The 21,096-nt window shown below is 44.3% G+C and overlaps 1 protein-coding gene across 3 annotated transcripts in view; it reads right to left on the bottom strand.

Moving 5' to 3' along the window:
• Positions 1–21,096, bottom strand: part of LOC147006433 (serine/threonine-protein kinase par-1-like) — a 112,376-nt gene that overhangs the window by 58,126 nt on the left and 33,154 nt on the right. For all 3 annotated transcript variants that reach the window (XR_015054835.1, XR_015054836.1, XM_085868812.1), the window contains exons 9-11: positions 16,382–16,423; positions 11,195–11,243; positions 6,529–6,594 (exon numbers count right to left, since the gene is read on the bottom strand). Coding sequence is in view for 1 of the 3 variants with exons in the window: in XM_085868812.1 (XP_085724938.1) it covers positions 6,529–6,594; positions 11,195–11,243; positions 16,382–16,423 (157 nt within the window). In the remaining 2 variants the exon portion in view is untranslated. The remainder of the gene's footprint in view (positions 1–6,528; positions 6,595–11,194; positions 11,244–16,381; positions 16,424–21,096) is intronic.

The following is a 21,096-nucleotide window of genomic DNA, read 5'->3' on the forward strand; positions in this document are numbered from 1 at the left end:
GGATTCGGATGAAAGTTTGTGAGGATGTTGGGTGTGTGACAAGGACGAATTTTTTCTGTTTTGGTGAAGATTCGAAACCGGATACTGGAATATTTAAAGTGATTCTTCACCATTGAGCAATAGGGCCAAAAGCAATATATCGAATGATATTTAAAATATATATTAAGGCCCTGTCACACCTTGACGATATAGCCAGCGTATGCAAAATTTGGCGAAAACGCTGGCACACGTCGAATACTTTATGGGTAAGTTTGTATACGTGAAGAGCACGCTGGCATACGTCGTAGTACGCTGGCTTTTTTCCGTAGTATGCTGGCATACATCTTGGTACGCTGGCATACGTCGTAGTACGCGGAGGTGTGAGACAAATTTTCCATGCTTGAAATTTTTCGACGTATGCCAGCGTATGACTCACACATTCCGCATAATGCTAGCCATAAGTTGTAGGCACGTTACTCGATCGTTGACACACGTCGACACACATTACTTGGAAGTTACTCATAAGTCGAAACACGTCGAGGTAATGATTAGCGTACCCGAAACTTATTTCTAACCCATGAGTAATGTGTTGGAGGCACGGTACGCAATCGTTGACACACGTCCACACACGTTACTTGTAAGTTACTCATAAGTGAAACCCATCAAGGTAATGGTTAGCGTCAGTGTTCCAGACTCCCTGGTTTTTTTTTGTTTGTTTTTCTTCGGTATTACGGTGATGATGACACTTCGATTTCTAGTGCGGTTATGATATTGTTACTGGCCGGGGGGTCGCCGCCAACCGACCGCTCTGAACGGAGCTGCAAGTCGAGCCGACCCGACCTATCGCCCGGAATATAGATCGATGCCCGGATAACTCCGAGCGAAGGGTCCTTGTACAAGAACCAAAATACGCCAATCGGAAGATCACATGGGGTAGGGGCGATTGCCAATCTTCAATTTACCGAAATACCCACGTGATCCAACTACCGAGGTATTCCACCCTCGACGGAACTCGTACGGAACAAACCGCTGAGGCGAGCTTGTCCGTGCGCGATTCTGAGCGGCGTAATCGCCAAGAACCGTCGGTCCAAATGTCCCCCTGTTCCGGCAAACCAACGGCTTTCTAACTCCCAACACGCGAAATGTTCAGTCAATGAGGGAATGGACGCAACGAGCAGGTTTACATTCACACAAGGACATTTATCATAATGAAACACGTATGCAATTAAATAAGGCAAAACACGTATGCAATTATACAAGCAACAGAAGCACGACAAAAGAACTACAACCGTCTACTTATTATGAACTGTCATTTACACTTAACAGCAGTTCCTACTTATTAGACGGGCCCAGGAACACACATACGCACACGCACACGCGCGCTTGCACACACACACACACACACACACACACACACAAACACACACACACACACACACACACACACACACACACACACACACAAACACACACACACACACACACACACACAATGGTGGCTGAGGCCTTTAATCACGAGCTCCAGCTCTGAGGACAAGTGAGCTGAAACTCAGAGCTTGAATCAAACCTTTCCACCTCATGTGGTCTTCAACTTGTCCGGACTCGGGCTCCAGCAAGAGCGAGCTGGATCCAATGGCCGCGATCCTTCCCGAGCTCCCGCGAATCCTCCCACACTTCTCAACACGTGCCGGTGAGACGAGGCGCCGATCCTTCCTGTCGATGCGTCGCTTCCCCGAGGAACCAACTCCAAGAAGAGGCCGATGCGTCGCACCAAGCCGGGAAACAAAATGGAGAACAAAAAGCTCCACGAACCAAGAAGAGGAAGAAGAGGAAGAAAAGGAAGAAGCCTCCACTCGCAGCTCGAGCCGAACAACCGGCTCAAGTTCCTTCCAAAACAAAGCAGCAGCCGAAGCTCACTGAGCCAGCCGAAGAAAAAAGCTTCCGAAGGCCTCAAGCCAAGCAAGCCAAGCAGGACCCGATGGCCTGCTGAACGACTGCTCTCTTCAAAGCAAAAAAGCTGACTAACTAAGAACAAAGAAAGGATCTCGTCCTTATCCTTCTCCGCCCTTCCCCCGATCCCGGCGTGACTCATGCCCTCGTGATCCATCCCCCCGCTTCTCAACACGGGTGGGAGGGAGTTGTTGACATCACCACAGGGTTCTTCTTCCTCTTGGCCAGAGGAAGAGGGGGAGGGAAGTCTCCATTGTTCACTCCCTAACTATTAAATCAATCCGCCGCGCATCTAATCGATTTCAAAACATTTAAACAATGGAAGGTGAGCTATCTCGGGAACATGCACTTATTGGAATAGCTGACGAAAGGAACCTGTATGTTGTGTACAATCGAATTCCAAATTCGTAACAATTTAATACAATTAATAGGCTGCCGCCCAACGATTTAAATCATAACCGCACTAGAAATCGAAGTGTCAACATTACCGTCATACCGAAGAAAAAAAACCAAAAAAAAAAAAAACAGGAATTCTGGAACACTGTCGCTAACCATTACATCGACGTGTTTCGAGTGATGAGTAACGTACAAGTAACGTGTGTCGACGTGTGTCAACGATCACGTAGCATGCCTTCAACTTTTGCCAGCGTATGCGGAACGTGTGTCATACATCGAGTACGTCGAGAAATTTTCAACATGCTGAAAATTTCTCGACGTACTCGGCGTATGACGATGTATGCCAGAAAACTACGACGTATGCCAGCGTGCTCTTAACGTATACAAAACTTACTCATAACGTATTCGACGTGTACCAGCTTGGTTTGGGAAATTTTTCATACGTCGGCATACGCTGGCTAAAACGTCAAGGTGTGACAGCGGCTTCACACTTCGATGTCAAGTGCGGTTATGATTTGAATCGTCGAGCCGCAGCCTATGAATAGCCTACGCCACGTGATCGTCGGCGATACGCTGCCGCGCGCTACGCATAAGTTAGACTATCGTTGGGCATAGGTTGTGAACGTCGACAACACGCTCAGCATTCGTTGGTATAAGTTATCTATATGTGATTGAAACGTTCTGTGTGCGTTACTAATACGTTATGCATACGTCCAACACGTTATTAAAAGCCCAAAACTTAAAAAAAACATCAATAGTTCAGCGTACAACAGCGTTTCACATACATTTTGAGACCTTGCCATATGCTGGCTAAAACGTCAAGGTGTGACAGCCCCTTTAGGGAATCCCAATGCGAACGTTGGGGTGAAAGCATACAGTAATATAATTGCATACTAGTCATACAGTTTTTGACGGATCGAGCTGAGACTTTTTGACAAAGAGGTTGATTATCATGCGCATAAAAACACGGAAGCAGATTTTGATTTTCGGAAAAAAAAATTTTTCGGATTTTTTTCAAAAATTTCAAAGTCCCGTTACAAGACAACGGTGGCGTCCATAGGAACGGTGCTCAAAAGCAGAGAACTAGATCCCGGTATGAACCTACCAGTCAAGTTTCAACAATACCGGTTGACTCCTCTGGCCTCCAGAGCTGTCCATTACATACAAACAAAGACAGACATAGAGACAGACGGAAAACCTGAGAATAAGGGTCGTCGAGTGACCACCCAATACACAAAAAATTATTTTTATGTTCTAATTTACTTTTTCATTGTTACATTTTCATGGAAGATCTCCGGACATTAGGAACATTCTTCTTATTTCGGCTGCTCCCGTTCGGGGTCGCCACAGCGGATCATCCGTCTCCATTTCGCTCTGTCCTCCACATCTTTCATTGTCACACCAACTACCCTTATGTCCGCCCTCACCACATCCATAAACCTCCTCTTTGGCCTTCCTCTTCTCCTCCGACTCCTGGTGGCTCCATCCTCAACATCCTTCTCCCGATATACCCCACATCCCTCTTGTGCACATGTCCAAACCATCTCAATCTCACCTCTCTCACTTTGTCTCCAAACCGTTCTACCTGCACTGTCTCTCCAATACATTCACATTTCTCATCCTGTCCATCCTCGTCACTCCTGATGAGAACAGCAGCATCTTTAACTCTGCCACCTCCAGCTCCGCCTCCTCTCTTTTTGTCGGCGCCACCTCCTCCAAACCATACGACATAGCTGGTGTCACGACCATCTTGTATACTTTCCCTTTCACTCTTGCAGATACCCTTCTGTCACAAATCACTCCTGAAACTCTTCTCTACCCACTCCTTCCTGCCTGCACTCTTCTTTACTTCTTTACCACACTCTCCATTCCTTTGAACAGTTGATCCCCAGTATTGAAACCCATCCACCTTCACCACCTCAACTCCTTGCAACCGCACCATTCCGCGACCCTCCCTCTCATTTACGCACATGTACTCCGTCTTACTCCTATTGACTTTCATTCCCCTTCTCTCCAGTGCATAGCTCCACCTCTCTTGGCTCAACTCAGCCTGCTCCCTGCTCTCACTACGATGTCATCCGCGAACATCATTGTCCATGGAGACTCCTGTCTGATCTCATCCATCAACCTGTCCATCACAATTGCAAACAGGAAATGGCTAAGAGCTGATCCTTGATGCAATCCCACCTCTACCTTAAACCAGTCCGTCATTCCTACCGCACACCTCACCGCTGTCACACTGTCCTCATACATATCCTGCATCACCCTCACATACTTCTCTAACACTCCTGACTTCCTCATACAATAGTCAATACCACAACTCTTCTCTTGGCACCCTGTCATAAGCTTTCTCGAAACCCACAAACACACAATGCAACTCCTTCTGGCCTTCCCTATACTTCTCCATCAACATTCTCAAAGCAAACATCGAATCTGTAGTGCTCTTTCCTGAAATGAAACCATATTGCTGCGCACAAATCATCACCTCTCCTGTAACCCAACTTCCACTACTCTTTCCCATAACTTCATGATGTGGCTTATCAACTTTATACCTCTGTAATTACCACAGCTCTGCACATCACCCTTATTCTTAAAAATTGGTACCAGTACACTTCATCTCCACTCCTCAGGCATCCTCTCACTTTCCAAGCTTTTGTTAAACAATCTGGTTAAAAACTCCACTGCAATCTCTCCTAAACATTTCCATTCCTGCACTGGTATATCATGTGGGCCAACTGCCTTTCCACTCTTCATCCTCGTCATTGCTGTCCTCACTTCATCCTTACTGATCCACCCCACTTCCTGATTCACTATCTCCACCACTTCAACCTTCTCTCTCTCATTTTCTTCATTCATCATCTCCTCAAAGTACTCCATCCACCTTCTCATTGCTTGTCAGCACATTTCCATCTGCATCCTTTATCACCCTCACCTGCAGCACATCCTTCCCAGCTCGGTCCCTCTGTCTGGCCAATCGGTAGATATCATTTTCCCCTTCCTTTGCATCCAACTTCTCATACAGCTCGCCAATGCCTTTTCTTTAGTCTTCGCCACCTCTCTCTTCACCTTGCGCCCCAACTTCTTGTACTCCTGTCTACTTTATTCAACTCTCTGGCTATCCCAATTCTTTTTCACCAACCTCTTCCTCCTTATACTTTCCTGTACTTCCTCGTTCCACCACCAAGTCTCCTTGTCTTCCTTCCTCTCTCCAGATGTCACACCAAGTACCTTCCTAGCTATCTCCCTCACCACTTCGGCAGTAGTTGCCCAGTCGTCCCACACCTCTTTACCACCATCCAACACCTGTCTCACCTCCTCCCTGAATTTCACGCAACAGTCTTCCTCCTTCAGCTTCCACCATCTGGTCCTTGGTTCAGCCCTCACTCTCTTCCTCAACCTCACCACCAAAATCATCCCACAAACCACCATCCGATGCTGTCCAGCTGCACTCTTCCCTGCGACCACATTGCAGTCTCATCTATTTCAGGTTGCATCTCCTGCCTAAGACATAGTCCACCTGTGTGCCTCTTCTTCCACTCTTTTTGTCACTATGTGCTGCTCCTCCTTCTTAAAATATGTTATTTACCACCACTATTTCCATTCTTTTTGCAAAATCCACCACCATCTGCCCTTCCACATTCCTCTCCTTGACACCATACCTTCCCATCACCTCCTCATCATCTGTATTCCCTTCCCCAACATGCCCATTGATATCCACTCCAATCACCACTATTTCTTCCTTGGATACACTCTCCACCAACATTCATCATTAAAAGACACCCAATCTCTGTTCAGGTATATATATATATGTATATATATATATATATATATATATATATATATATATATATATATATATATATATATATATATATATATATGTGTGTGTAACCACTTCTAAATTTCCTTGTACTCCATGATTTTGGTTTAATTTTGAACTTCCCAAACTGCAAAGATGGAATTGCTTAACTCGTGATGCGTAAATCAAAGGTCATGATTGAATGCCATGTTTTCTGAAAGATGTGGACCTTTGATACAGAGAATAAAGTCTTTCAAACTTTATATCTAAAAAACTGGTTGTTCATCAGAATCAACAATGTACCAGAATTTGGAGCTATTGAATGTTTTATCTGCTCAAGTGTGACGAGACTCGAAGGACACAAACATCAGCAGAGTTTGAAAAAATAACGGAAGAAAACTTACACCCGTCCACAAACTCCACACACAGGACAGCATTTCTTTTCATTTCGGCTGGATAAAGAATCTTCACTGTTGGGGAAACAGAGTGTAATTCCAGTTAAAATATATAATAAACTCATCCAAAGACAAGAAAACTGAGAATAACAATCAGGGGTCGGCTGAGTAGTCAGGCATTCGAGCACCGACCGAGAGGTCTTTGCTAAAAAATAGTAATAATTAACGGGCCTGTTCTCAAAAAAACAACAACAACAACAACAGGTTTACATTTTCATAAATAGGAAAGGAAGGTGATTTTGGAATGTATATTTCAACATAGTATATTCATTGTTTTAGGTTGAAAGTTGATTTTGATTGAATCACAAAACAAAATGCAGCAAAGTCATTTATAGCTGTGAAACATTTTACCTGCTTTCACAAACATTTACCACTGTAAAAGCCTCAGTTTCAAACTTTACAGAAAATGGTTATCAAAATAAATAAACGTCAGCTTGTGTCTATCAGTCAACTCCATTCGTCACTCAATCAGTTAGTCTGTCCGCCTCCAAAATAACCCCAAAACCATGAAACCTCGTAGCCCAAAACTTTGCATGCACACGAAGGGAACTCCAAGGTAGTGCATTGTACATGAGTGACTAGAAGGGCACTCAGTAGTGCGCATACCTCCAGCACGTAATGCCTGATCCATGAGAACATATCGGGCCCAACACATTTTTGAAATATCATGCTATACATCGTTTTGGCCTAATCCCTCAATGGTGAAGAATCACTTTAAAATTAAATAATTATCGTATCCAGATCCGGATAAGGATCTTCACCAAAATCTAATCAGTGCATCCTTGTAACACACCAACCCTGTGCAGAAACTTTCACCTGGATCCGTCCACAACTGTTAGAGATATTCTGTACACAGACAAACTAACAGACAGAAAGGTGTGAAAACATAACCTCCTTCACCTTCAGTGGCGGAAGGTAAAATTGCGTTTTGGGGTTCATTTAAACACCCCTTTTGAAAATAATCAACGGCCTTATTTAATTATCCTTTACTAATACTTATCCTTGGACACCTCGCTGTCCTTTGCTGGGGTCTTAATTCGCTATTTCTTTGCCTGCTCAACAATGCCTTGACTTCAAACAACCACCTCGTTGCTTTAGCCACTTGGCGAACCCTCTTCAAGCCTCAATCTCCACAAGCTTCGATGGCGATAATGGGGTGTGGTTCTTCGTGGGGATATTTCCGAGTTAGGAAGGCAAAAAACAAAAATTAGATGGCCACAACAAGAATGAAATCTTTTCAGTTGTTACAAAGCAATGAATCGCCACATCATGGGAGGACAGCCGAGAGGTACACATGCTCGCTCTAAGCTGGTGAGCCTGGGTTTGAATCCCGACCCAACTATAAACTGTCATCCCAGTGTTTCACAAGCAGGGCGATTCATCAATGTGTGTGCTGTCCCTCAGATGGAGGTCAAACCGGACGTCACATCAGCGGGAATCGCACTCTCCCCCACCCTCTCCCTCTCTGTGTCTCTCTCTCTCTCTCTCTCTCTCTCTCTCTCTCTCTCTCTCTCTCTCTCTCTCTCTCTCTCTCTCTCTCTCTCTCTCTCTCTCTCTCTCTCTCTCTCTCTCTCTCTCTCTCTCTCTCTCTCTCTCTCTCTCTCTCTCTCTCTCTCTCTCCCCTCTTCCTCTCTCCCACCCCTCCTTCTCCACCCCACCCATCCCCCCTCCTCTCTTTGTTACGAAGACTGTTAAGGACTGATGGTTTAGTTTTGAATTTAAAACTGCTTCCCCAGAGTGTGGAATGTGTGAACTTCAGAAAGTAGCATGTACGAAAATCAGAAATCAGATTGGGAGAGGTGCAAAGGTCGCTGCATGCAGGCAGGCCTTTGCCAGTAAGGCCTAAGTCACATTTGCCACGGCGGCCGTGGGGTCTCCAAAATCTACGGCCACAAGCAATTATACGGCGGCCGCAGTATTTCCACGGTCACACAATGTAGCAGTCACATATGTTTTTATTTTTCGGCGAGCCGCATGGCGTATTTATAAATTGTGGAGACCGAAAACGTGGGGGCGCCGTACGGTCTTTGATTTGATGTCGCACGGTGACTTTAGGGCGTTCCTGCGGCGGCCATAGAATTTTCCAGGCAGACGCAAGGTGCCCGCAGGGGGGCCCGAAGGCGAACGTGCGGCCAGAAGGACAGTCACGAATGGGTTAATTTTTTTAATATTTTTTTTTACTAGTTTTTTTTTTTTTTTGGCTTGTCGAATTGCTACGGCAAACGTCGAAATGAAAAAAGTTATAACTCCACGTTATAATTCCACGGCGACCTTATGAGCTGTAAAATATAGCCAAATGGCGGAGGGCCACCCTGAGGCCACCGCAGAAACTCTGCGGTCGCCGCATGTTTCTGTCAATTCAGAGGGCGTACGGCCGCCATATCCTCGCCATAGAGCAAATGTGACTTCTGCCTAGGTCTTAGAAATTGTGGAGACCGAAAACATGGGGTTGCTGTACGGTCTTTGATTTGATGTCGCACGGTGAACTTAAGGGGGCCCTGCGGCGGCCATATAATTTTCAAGGCAGACGCAAGGTAGCCTCAAGGTGCCTGCAAGGCGACCGCAGGGGGCCCTAAGGCGAACGTGTGGCCAGACGGACGGTAACGAATGGGTTATTTTTTTAACTTTTTTTTTACCAGTTTTTTTGTTTCGGCTTGTCGAATTGCTACGGCGAATGTGGAAATGAAAAAAAGTTATAACTCCGCGTTATAATTCCACGGCGACCTTATGACCTGTAATATATAGCCAAACAGCGTAGGGCCACCCTGAGGCCACCGCAGAAACTCTGCGGCCGCTGCACGTTTCTGTCAATTCAGAGGGCGTACGGCCGCCGTATCCTCGCTGTAGAGCAAATGTGACTTAGGCCTAAATAACTTGGGTTTTAAATGTTCACGCCTGCTTTTATGTAGAACCTAGCGGTTAGAAATAAAACGTTGCTATTTGGGCATGTTTTATCGCCTTCCCCTTTCCTTACATTGCCTTCCTTTTCCCACCCCTCACACCACCTTTCCTTCCTCTCGCACCACCTTCCCTTCCCCTCCCCCACAATGCCTTCTCTTCCTATCACATTTACCTCCTTCCAAACCCCTCCCCTCTCCAACCACCCATGGACATGTCATGGCATTCTCTGTGCGCTGTATTAATGGGCTGTTTTCACAAACCCCATTTTGTTCAATCCTCTACTCCCCCCCCCACCATACCTTCTCCACAAGTCCCACTTCCAAACGCAAGTCGAGAACCCCTCTTCCTGTTTCCCCCTCAAGTCAGCCCACTAAATGCAAGACCAGAATTCCCTCCCCTCATGCTTACCTCCTCCCAAACCCACTACTGCTCCACACTTCCCCCTTCCCTCCGTCCTCTCTCCCTCCCCTCTTCCTTACCCTTCTCTCCCCTCCCTCCTCCCTCTCTCTCTCTCACTGTTCTCAGTCCTCTCCCTCTCCTCCCTCCCTCTCTTTCCCTCCACACCCTTCTCTCCCTCCTTCTCCCCCCTCTTAATATTCCTGTCAGCAAAGTGACAGGTTGTATTTGCTGGGAAACCATAAATGTGAATTTCAAAAAACTGGGTTTGTATCCTCTGTCAAAAATAATTATTAACCATATTCACACGGATTTTTTGCTCATCTTATGGAGAATTGTTCAATAGACGAGGGTGCGAATTGACTCAATCAGTCCGAACGTCCCGCAGTATCCTTTATTGAGATCAAACGGCGAAAGTGACAACTTGTTTTCCTCGGCAAAGTCTTCAGGTAATTGTCACTGAGAAATAATAATTTTGTCCATGTGTGCATTTTATTACCTCCACTATCTGCGATCGTTGGAGGTTATGTTTTCACCCCTGTCTGTTTGTCTGCTTGTCTGTGTGCAGGATATCTCAAAAAGTAGTGAACGGATTCACACGAAACTTGGTGGACAGGTTGGGTGTGTGACAAGGAAGCAATGATTCCATTTTGGTGAAGATCTGGATCTGGATCTGGATCCGTACCCGATAACTTTTTGAACAATTCTTCACCATTGAGTGATGGGGCTAAAAACGATACATTTCACGATATCTCAAAAAGTTGGAAACGGATTCAGATGTAAGTTGGTGGACAGGTCGATTGTGTGACAAGGACGAATCGGTTAGATTTTGATGGAGATCCTGATCTGGATTCGAGAATTATTTCAGTGATTATTCATCATTGAGATGGGGCAAAAATGATGTGTGGCATGATGACAAGAACAAGCCAGTTCGATTTTGGTTCAGTTCCAGATCCAGATCCAACCTCGCAATGGGACACAAAACGTAAACTGTTCATCAGACGGACGTATGTGCTCCACCGAGTGCCCTTCTCGTTTCCCGTTTGTTCATTCCCTTGCATATTGTGTTCCAACTGTTACCCCGTGTTCACGTTATACCCTCCATCACATTGCTCTTCCACGAGTTTCGATTTTGTAAAGAAAAAGTAACAGAAGATTTGGAGTTGAACCAAATGGTCTTTCTAAACTTGAAGTCTGATTTCATTTAAGAAATGAAAACTTATTAGACGGTGACAAATTTGTACGACACAATCTACAGCCTCAGTGTTACGAATTTTGAATAAACTGTGCTCTAAGATCGAGCCCAATCCACACTTACGAATGTTTGGATGATGCAGTCTTCTCATGATGTGTGCTTCGTTCTGGAACTGCAAAGGAAGAATAAACAAATGCATCCAAGATTTGGGGATTATGCTCACACAATAAACTGTATGTAAAGTCAACACGTCCGATCATGGGCATCAATCGCGACTTCAAAGTAGGGAGGGGTGGGGGGCAGAGGGGCATTGTAAGTGCAAATCCTGGCTGTAGTGCATTCTCAGCATTTAATCCGACTGCATTTGCAACGTTTCTTTGAAATAATTTAACCAATAAAAAATAATCTAACCAATAAAATTTAACTCAATTGAAAGGGGCGCTTTCAATTGAGCTTCTTCTTGGTGCCATGGTTTATTATTGTGCTCAAAAACAAGATGTAAACTTTCATTTCATACTTTCATTGTTACTTCTACTTTTTATCCTTCTTCTGGATCAACAAACATGCAACCCCCCCCCCACCCTCAACCTCCTTCCAAAAATACGCATAGTGGTAGGTCCATTGATAATAGTCCGTGAGCTGGACCCCCAAATTTCAGAGATCAGTATCAAATGAGGGGCAAAGCGGCATGTCATTTTTTTGTAAGGTCACGATGTTTAGTTTCGGAAATCGCTTGCTGGCCTTTCATGCAGGTTCGTTTTTAAGCGATATCTGCTCGGGGGCGCTAGTAGGGTGTAAAAACAACAATTCCTTTTTTCGCGGTATTTTACATCTATTCATATTCTGCATCTTATCCAATGCTCGACTGAGGCGATTTCCTATTATAAAGTCGATAAATCCTTAAATTTAGAGTGGAAATTAACTGCAAATGAATTGAATTTCAAATGTTTAAATGCGATTTTCTCTTATTTCCCTGCACACAGCTAATATCCGTTTTGTCAACTTTGTTTTACACCAAAATATATACATCTTTCTAATATTCTTGCTAGTTTGTCAGTAGAAATATTGTCGGAAATTGGAATCTGGCGAGAGCGAGTTGATTTTGATATATATATAAGGATATCTCTCCTGCAAATGACGTTGCGTTACCAAGTGCTTCGATCATTGACGGCATGGCCCTGGTCCATAAGATGAGTGGTGACAACCGAACATTTGCAGAAGTTTCCGAGGAGCTGTTCCAAACTGTCTTGCAGACCTACCCAGGCAGAAAACGCATAGACGTAGTCTTCGATGTCATTCGGGATTTCTCCATCAAGAATGCAGAACGAGTAAAGCGTGGTTCATCTCAAGGAGTCCTGCTTTCGGTTATCATCCCAACACATAGAATAAAAAACTGGAGGCGTTTGTTGGCATGCTCTGCAAGCAAGGAAAACCTTACCCACTTCATCGCTCAGGACTGACAGAATAAACAGAACAAACTTGGTGGGAAGGAGCTGTTCATGACATATGGTAGCAAGTGCTTCAGGATTACAGAGGATGGAGTCACATTGGATGTTCAGCAACTTGCTTCAAACCAGGAAGAAGCTGATATGCGGCTATTGTTGCATGCAGCTCATGCCGGGAAATCCAAATTCAATTCAGTCGTCATAGTGTCAGAAGACACTGATGTCTTGATCTTGTGTCTGGCATTCTGCAGAAGGATACTGTGCAGGCTATACATGCGCGTTGCTGCAAAGGGCAGGAACAGGATACTTAGCATTGACAAAATGGAAGAAATGATGGGGGATGAAGTTTGTCTGGCCTTGCTTGGTCTGCATGCATATACTGGATGCGATACTGTCAGTGCCTTTTCTGGTGGAGGCAAAATCAAAGGCTTCAAGCTGATGTGCAAGGAAAAGGTGTTCCGCGATACTTTCGCAGCTCTAGGCGAAACCTGGTCCCTCACAATTGACATGTTGTCAGCACTGGAGTCATTCACCTGTCGCCTATATGCAGCCAGGACTCCCGAGATGGGCGTGAATGCCCTGAGGTTCAGCATGTGGTGAGCGAAGAAGGGGGGAGTCGAGTCTGGACAACTACCTCCATGCAAGGACTGCCTGGAACAACATGCACATTGAGCAAACTATCAGTGTGCAGTCTGGCGACGGAGCTTGGAGACCAATCCTGATGTGCCAGCTCCTGAGCCTGGGTATGGCTGGGTCGTTGTAGACGACGGCAATCTGGATGTTCTGTGGATGAGTGGTCCACCTGCACCACAAGTAGTACGAGAGTTCATGTCATGCAAATGCCGCCGTGTTTGTGAACTCCCAACCTGCGAATGTATGGTCAATGGCTTGAAGTGCACAGACGAGTGTAGGCTGAAAGACTGTACCAATATGACAGACGACATAGAGGACAACCTTACCGATGGCTATACTTCAGAGGAAGAATCTGACAGTGGGGAAGAATAAGTGCAAAGTTCAGAATCAGACAGCTGTTATCATTGCCTTCCACTATGTTGTATATAATTACCAATGAAACGTAATAGTGAACATTGTATTTTCGGGGTACTTGTGGCTAATTACTTTTGGCCACAAGTCTACAGTGTCAAAAAAGAGAAAGATCAAGTCTGGTTTCGTCTGTCATGCGTTCCGAATCATATATTTTGGGCCTGTTACATCCCTCTGTCGGATTCCCCATACTTTCAACTCAATGTTTTTGCTACCATACATGAAAAATGCATTAACGAAGAAAAGGTATTTATTATGGGCGACCTTAATGCACGATAACCAAACCTCAAACGTTTTAACTCGCAAAACGGTTATTACACAAGAAACCCAGACACTAGAGCAAACCAACACGGTCAAATTATTTTCGATTTGTACAAAGAGCTGAACGTTCAGCCTATAAACCACTTTAATAATAACAATCTTCACTGTGATGGCAGGATGACATTTCGACAACGTGAGATATGGATCTCACAATTAGACTGGACCTTGTGCTCCACAGAAAGCATCTCATTAATAAAATCATCTGAAGTTATTCGAGATGAAAATCTCCCGACTAATCATGCAGTCCATGATAGCTCTTCCGTTACAACTATAATGAACAGCGATCCGTCTTTCGTTACAAAATTTTGCCACAAAGTTCTTAAACAGATTTACAACTATTGATTCTTAACAAAAGTAAAATTTTCCATCTTGACTTATAGCATACTGCTCCATGAACACTACTAAATTCAGTTTATATTAATGGACTACTACTATATATCTAAGATATGTATACTTTCATGCTTTACCCTCTGTATGTGATGGTGGTCAATAAATAATAATAATAATAATATTGGACAGCGGCAGTATGCTTTAGCATATTGTGATGTAGGCGTGACATTTTCTATGCTGACTGCAATCAACGGCACTTTTATTTGGCACAGACTTGCCTCTTCCCATTTCAGTTTGCAATACGAGAAAATGCCGACTCCTATGGGCTCCAGTCGAACTTCTGCAAAGTCGGTCTCGTTGATTTTAAAGATATTGGAGAAAAACGCGTTTGAAGATTGAAAAAGTAGTTCATTATCATTAAATAAATTACATATATAATGTAATTACACCATATTATTGTCATCAAAACACAAATTGATCTTGACAGTTAAATAATTATATATACATTTTACTTCGCAAACCTGCAAAGAAAAAAAAAATCGGCTAGTTTGACCCTCAAAGAGTGCCCCCTAATGGATAACACCTAAAAACGAACATGGATGATGGGCCAGCAAATATTTTCGTGAAATATAGGTTATTTCTCACCAAAAAAGTAAGGTCTCCCTTTGCCCCAAATTTGATACTGAATTTTTGTCTAGCTCACGGACTATAAGCTTAGTGGAGGGCCTCTCCTTCTGACTCCCCATTGACTTGTGTTTCTTTCTTTCTTCCCCTTACTCTGTAGCTGCTGCTAACACAATAAATTTGTTTGGGGAAGTTGTCACAAGAGGATCGACTTAAACTGACAACGATGACCCAGACACCATTTGCTCGAGGACAACAATAACACTGTTGTTGTTAAGCCTGCCATGTTGTTAAGCGGTGCCGAGCGCTCCGCATGAGTACAATGAATTCAAGCAAGCCACTTGGCAAGCAATAGCAAGGTGCTTGCTAACCAAACACACCCTTGGTGTTGGTATAGCGCAGACATGATGGGCCGAATGGCCGCCTCCTGAGTCGGATTTCGTTGTTAAATCTCCAGAAATTTAAACATGAATCACCTCCTGCATTAAGCCCTTCTGGTGTTTATCATTTATCAAGTTGGTGAAATGGATAAACACTAGAGGCCATTTGATGAGGAGGGAGGATGGATGGATTGGCTTGCGATTTACGTGGTCTGCCTTTTGAGGACCCTTCATACTCTAAATACAGATGAGGGGTGGGGCGGGGGTTGATGAGCTCGTGGTTTAGACTGATGATACCTGCGGTCGGATGGGGACCGCGGTCCGTCTTTTGAGGACCCTATGCACTCTAATTACACATTCATCTCCGATGAAACAATGGCTGAATAAACTTTTCTTACCTGAAAATTCTGCTATGGGTGAGCAAAGAGGCTCCTTCAGAAGAAAAATTGAGGCAACACAGCACTGCAGTGGAAATGTCTATCAGTATCGGCATTCACGTACAAGTGGTACATTTTCGTGCCTCTTCCCATTGTCCCTTGATGTCCACGATCATGGTTTTCACTATCACAACATTTTCCAGGAACTGAACCCCCACGATATTGGAGGGTTTACGGCATTGATTTATTGATTTATTGTCCCCCCTTTCTTGCCCACCTCAATTTGTCATGGTATCCTTCCATCTGTTCAATCATCCCAAGTTATTTATTCATTCAGGATTCGGAAAATAAACCCGTTGGTTTTAAAAGAGTGAAGAGCCTTGTGTGCTTCTTGCGATTCCCATGCACACAAAGCTGTGATTGTTAGAACGCAGTCCAAGGGAGTAAAAAGCCAGTTCGGTCAATCTGTCCAGCGTCCGCTCTTAATGGGCGTGGATGGGACAGTATTTTATGTTATGCTCAAGCAAAAAATTGTGGGTGGGCATTGACATGTTGTGCCACCAAGTCAAAAAAGTGGGGCAGTTGTTAGTGGGGGTAAAAAGTGGGGCGAAATCCCCCCTCCCCTCCCCATCGATGCCTATATGTCCCATAAGTAAATCCATCGAAGAGGGATTCACACAGGTTAAGACAGAGCAGTCTAAGGGACACATCCTCCATGATAGGCATCGATCTAAAGTGCATCAGTTCTGAGTTTTATGCATTGTTACCTCCCCACTCACACGAACTCACCTCTGATTGAGCCTGTTCATGTATCGCAAACTTCAATGCAGCCTGGAAGAGAGAAGACAATAAATTAGGTCGTATTACAACATCTTGGGTCTGATGTGCGTAAATGCAGAAAATAAGTGGAATATAATTTTATATAAAGTGATGAACACAATGGTCTTTGTGGATCAGGGTGCGTTGGCTCATGTTGTGTTGGTTCAGTAATTTCAAGAATCTTTAACAATCAGGCAAAACAACTTTTCCTTTTAATGAGTTGCACATTTGATATATTTACATATTGGTCAAAAATCAACTTATTGTAAATAATGATATATGTACATCTCCCAAAGCTTTATGCCTGGTGTTGGCTTAATGGTTAGGGTGGTGGGCTTTGGATTCTTGGGTTCTGAATTCAAATCCCGCTCAGCAGTTGAATTAATATCAGGTGGGGTCAACGCGCCCTGTCATCCTTCTGAGGTCAGCAAAATTATTGCCAGCATGCTGGTATACTGTGTCCGAGTGGCAACTCGTCCAGGATTGTGCCCAATAGCCAAGGAGACTGCTTAAGTCTGGTCCCAATCTCCTCCTCCTCAGAGCTTTGCGATGTCACAAGGATGGAAATATTGCATCTACCACTAACTTTCAAGGCTCACGTGAGTTTTTACTCTCCACACTCTTTTCTCCTGAATATCCTCTTCACCACCTCCTTCGACCATGAGCCACGATTGTAATACCAATCTTTTTGAAAATATGTCGCAAAAGCAATGCTCATCACAAGACTTAAGTTTTTTTTACCTTTCTCTCTTCATTTAATCCACCTCACCTTTCCCCATTTCCTCTTCTTTCTCCTGTCCTCCTATTTTTACCACGCGCATGTGGAGTGAAAAGTGGGGTTCAGCGATTGATCCATTTCCGTTCGTCCATCTGTCTCTCTGTCTGTCTGTCTACAAATGTCAATTTATGATCGAAAAACAACTTATATAAATTTAATATTATATTTTGAACACTGATCAGAACACAAGTGTACCTATGAATCAGAACACAAGTTCATCAGAACTTTGTCTTTGATTTCATCCCGATTGTGCATGCGCAGACAGGAGTGAGTTTTTTTTTTGTTTTTTTTACTTTGTCTGCCTGCCTGGAAGTCAAACAAAATTAGAAAGCATTCCAAACAGGAAGCTTCCTGAATTTAAATGATGTTATAAAGGACACAAACAACGGGTATGAATAACTGATGGAACATGTTAGATAAGGTGGTGTCATCGTGACTGTGCAAAACAGCAGTAAATTCCAGAATTCATTTATTTATATGACTTTTACAATCATTATTTTATTTAAATTGAATTACATACTTGAATGTAGTGAACACAAATCGTCTTCTTTGTACTTTCAAAACCATTCTTTGTAGCAGTACTTGGAAATGTTATTTTGGGTGGTACAGTGCCATAAATAAAGAGAGTCTGGCATTTATTTTGTTCTCTCCATGGAACACTGTGATTCGCCGATTGCAGTCACATGGTTTCAAGGCGCCATGTTGCCTCACATTTGAACAGCTCAGTTGACGTCCAGTCTCCATTGACATAAATATTGATATTTTGAAGAATAAGTTTGAGGGAGATGGTTTGTTGTGTGGCCGTAGGCTGTCACACTCATGATGGGCAAGGTACAGTGAGTGATACATCGCTTACCGAGGGACAACGATAAATGGGGAAAAAATGGGCCAGCAGAGTGAAGAGAGATCCCCGGAAAGGTGGATTGAACAAACTTCACGACAAATTGTACTTGTGTGCCATAAGTTCCTCATTGATATTTATTGGGAAATGGACATTCATTGGGAAAACAGGTTTTCTGTCAGGTAGCCACGTGTGCATAATTTCACTTGTGATTCCTGTGGGATATTTGGTTCGGCCTGCTCTCCTTACAGCTAAATAATGCTTAGATGATTCGAGTTTTCTTCCAATAAAAATCATCATGGCTGATTTATGACTTCTCCATCATCCGTGCACACAGAACACGTTTGCATTAATTCTGATACGCTGATATATGGCTTGGAATGAGATCGTAATTGCCATGTCAGGCTGACTGACCGGTTGTAGTAGACATGTCAGGCTGACTGCCTGGTTGAGGTAGACCTGTCAGGCTGACTGACCAGTTGAGGTAGACATATCAGCTTACCAATCATTGTGAGGTAGTTCCTTCATTATATGTGGTTTCATGCATGATTTCAACTCTTTCAGAAACACTTTGATGAGAGTCAGTTTGAGCAACAGTTCGCTGATGGCAGGAAGCTACTGAAACCAGATAGGGAGCCCACAATATTGATTCATGCACCTGCCCACTGAAGCAGAAGTGCCGAAATCCTCACGTGAACAGAGGAGAAGATGGACCAAAACGTGCTCGCCATACGGAACATTCGTTTTCATTGTCAGGAGATGAGCCAAATGACACTGTGCAGCAAGGTTAGTAGTTGCCTCTCTTCAAATAGTAATAGTTGGGACAACCAACAAGACTTTTGTTGTTATTCTCAGTTAAAAAGCGTCATTACAGGACAGAACTAACATTTATATGGACAAAATGTGAATGTTTTTGGTTAGGAACTACTCCTTGCCCAAAAACAATCACTGCCATCATTGGGACCTCTGAGGAAAAGGCTCAGGTGGTCGGGATGGAGCCTAGAATTCTGGATGACATCTTCAACTTTCTCAAGATGAAAGTCCAATCCATGCAACCTACTGTTTGGGAATGTTGCCTGCATTAGACGAAATGAGCATTCAGGTATGTCGCAAGTTCGACAAGTCTGCAAGCTGTTTCAGGGGTGATGTAACTCTACCTTGGCATACAGGTAACACCACGCATGCCCTCGTGTTCATACGTGGAGGCAGAACCACATGCTGGAAGCAGACTGTCGCATTCCACTTGGTCGGAAATAGCGTTGATGGTACGAGACTCAAACCTCCACTGTTGGAGATCATTCAGTGAGTGAAAGGAATGTGCCTTCATGTCAACTCCATCACGAGCAACATCGAGAGTGCTAAGCATGCCTTTCAAAAAACCTTTGGCATTATGTGTTTGAAGCGCAGTGTAGTCGTAAACAAGATTCCTCACCCCCTTCGAAGACGGATGAGATCTCCACTTCATATTCGATGTGCCGCACTTGATAGACAAATTGAAAGCAGCTCTGGTGAATGGTAATGTCTTCTGTACCCATGAGGGCAGAGTTGTAAAGACTGATCCGCCCTCAGCAAATCTCGGTCTCACTGTCATGAGGAAGATTTGAAGCTTGCTCCAAGATTGACAGATGAAACAGTTGGAGGCACTTCTCATTTCAAAAAGATAAAAGTCTCCTGTGCATTGAATTTCTTCAGCAAGTCAGTGAGTTCAGCACTTCAACATACGTGCTCCAACTCATCTGGAAACTACTATTCAACATCAACAACGTGATGATCGGAAAGGTGGGGGAAACCGCATCGAACTTGAGTGACCTTTTCCACCACTTCAATCCTTGACATGCAACGTTAACTGACGGCAAGAGGGCACACACATATTCTCACAGCAAGCTTTACACAAGATTTCCTGGAGAATCTCTTCAGCTCGATGTCTGGAAAATCCCATTCCTGGAGCTGTGGAGTTTCATCAGGGACTGAAGATCGTCACAGTTGTGCAATTCCTGAAATTGCATGACTGCCCTGCACAAAAAGGTACTAAAACAGATCCCTGCAACAACAGAACAATCAGCCTTCTCCCAATCATCAGCAAGGTTATGGAATGCATCATCGCTTCAGACATGAAATCCTTCCTCTTCTCCAAGGGCTTGATTTCTGTTCATCAATTTGGTTTCAGACGATGTTACTCCACCCTGGATATGTTGCTTCTGCTCTCCCAACAATGGATGGAGGTCCTCAATGCCGGACATGAAATCAGACCCATATCCCGAGACATATCACGTGCTTTTGACACGGTCTGGCACCCTGCACTGCTTACTAAACTCTCTTCCTCTGGTATCCCAGGCCATCTCCACTCATGGCTCGTAGACTTCCTCTCCTGTCGCAGTCAACGTGTGGCCCTAAATGGAGTTCTTTCATCCCTTCTTCCTGTCCAGGCTGGAGTTCCTCAAGGGAGCATTCCGGGCCCTGTTCTTTTTCTGGTTTTCATCAACGATCTCTCCGACTCTCTGGAAAATCCTCTTTCTCCCTTTGCTGATGACTCGTACCATCTGTCATCCCTCAGACCAGCAAGCAGCAGCTTCTTTGCTCATTGCAGATCTGGGAAAAAAAAATCACAAACTTGTCGAACACGTGGAACATGTCTTTCAATCCTGACAAATCTCACTTTCTCACTATGTCTTGCTGAAAGGACCATTTGGACCCCCCCCCCCCCAATCCACTTTCTTAACAATCCTCTGGAAGAAGTCCTTTCTTTCAAGGTTCTGTGTCTCACTATCTGCCAAGATCTTTCCTGGGAAAGCCACATTTCCAACCTGGCCTCCAAAACCAGTCGCCGACTGGGAATCCTCTGTCGTGTGAAGTTCTTCCTTGGCCCACCTGAGCTCTGAGCACATACAAATCTTTTGTCCGCAGCCTGATGGACGACTGCTCTCCCCTCTGGGATGGTGCTCCTGCCTCTCACCTTTCTCGGCTTCACGCTGTGGAAACCAAGGCAATTTGGATCATTGGTATCTCCCGCAATGAGGCTGAGTCTTTGGGCCTCTAACTCTCTCACTGCAGGCAGGTCGGTGGTCA

The sequence above is a fragment of the Eptatretus burgeri genome, unplaced genomic scaffold (assembly GCF_056783735.1).
Source record: "Eptatretus burgeri isolate ZD-2024b unplaced genomic scaffold, Ebu_testis_v1 Ebu_testis_scaffold_3176, whole genome shotgun sequence".
NCBI classification, from domain to species: Eukaryota; Metazoa; Chordata; class Myxini; order Myxiniformes; family Myxinidae; genus Eptatretus; species Eptatretus burgeri.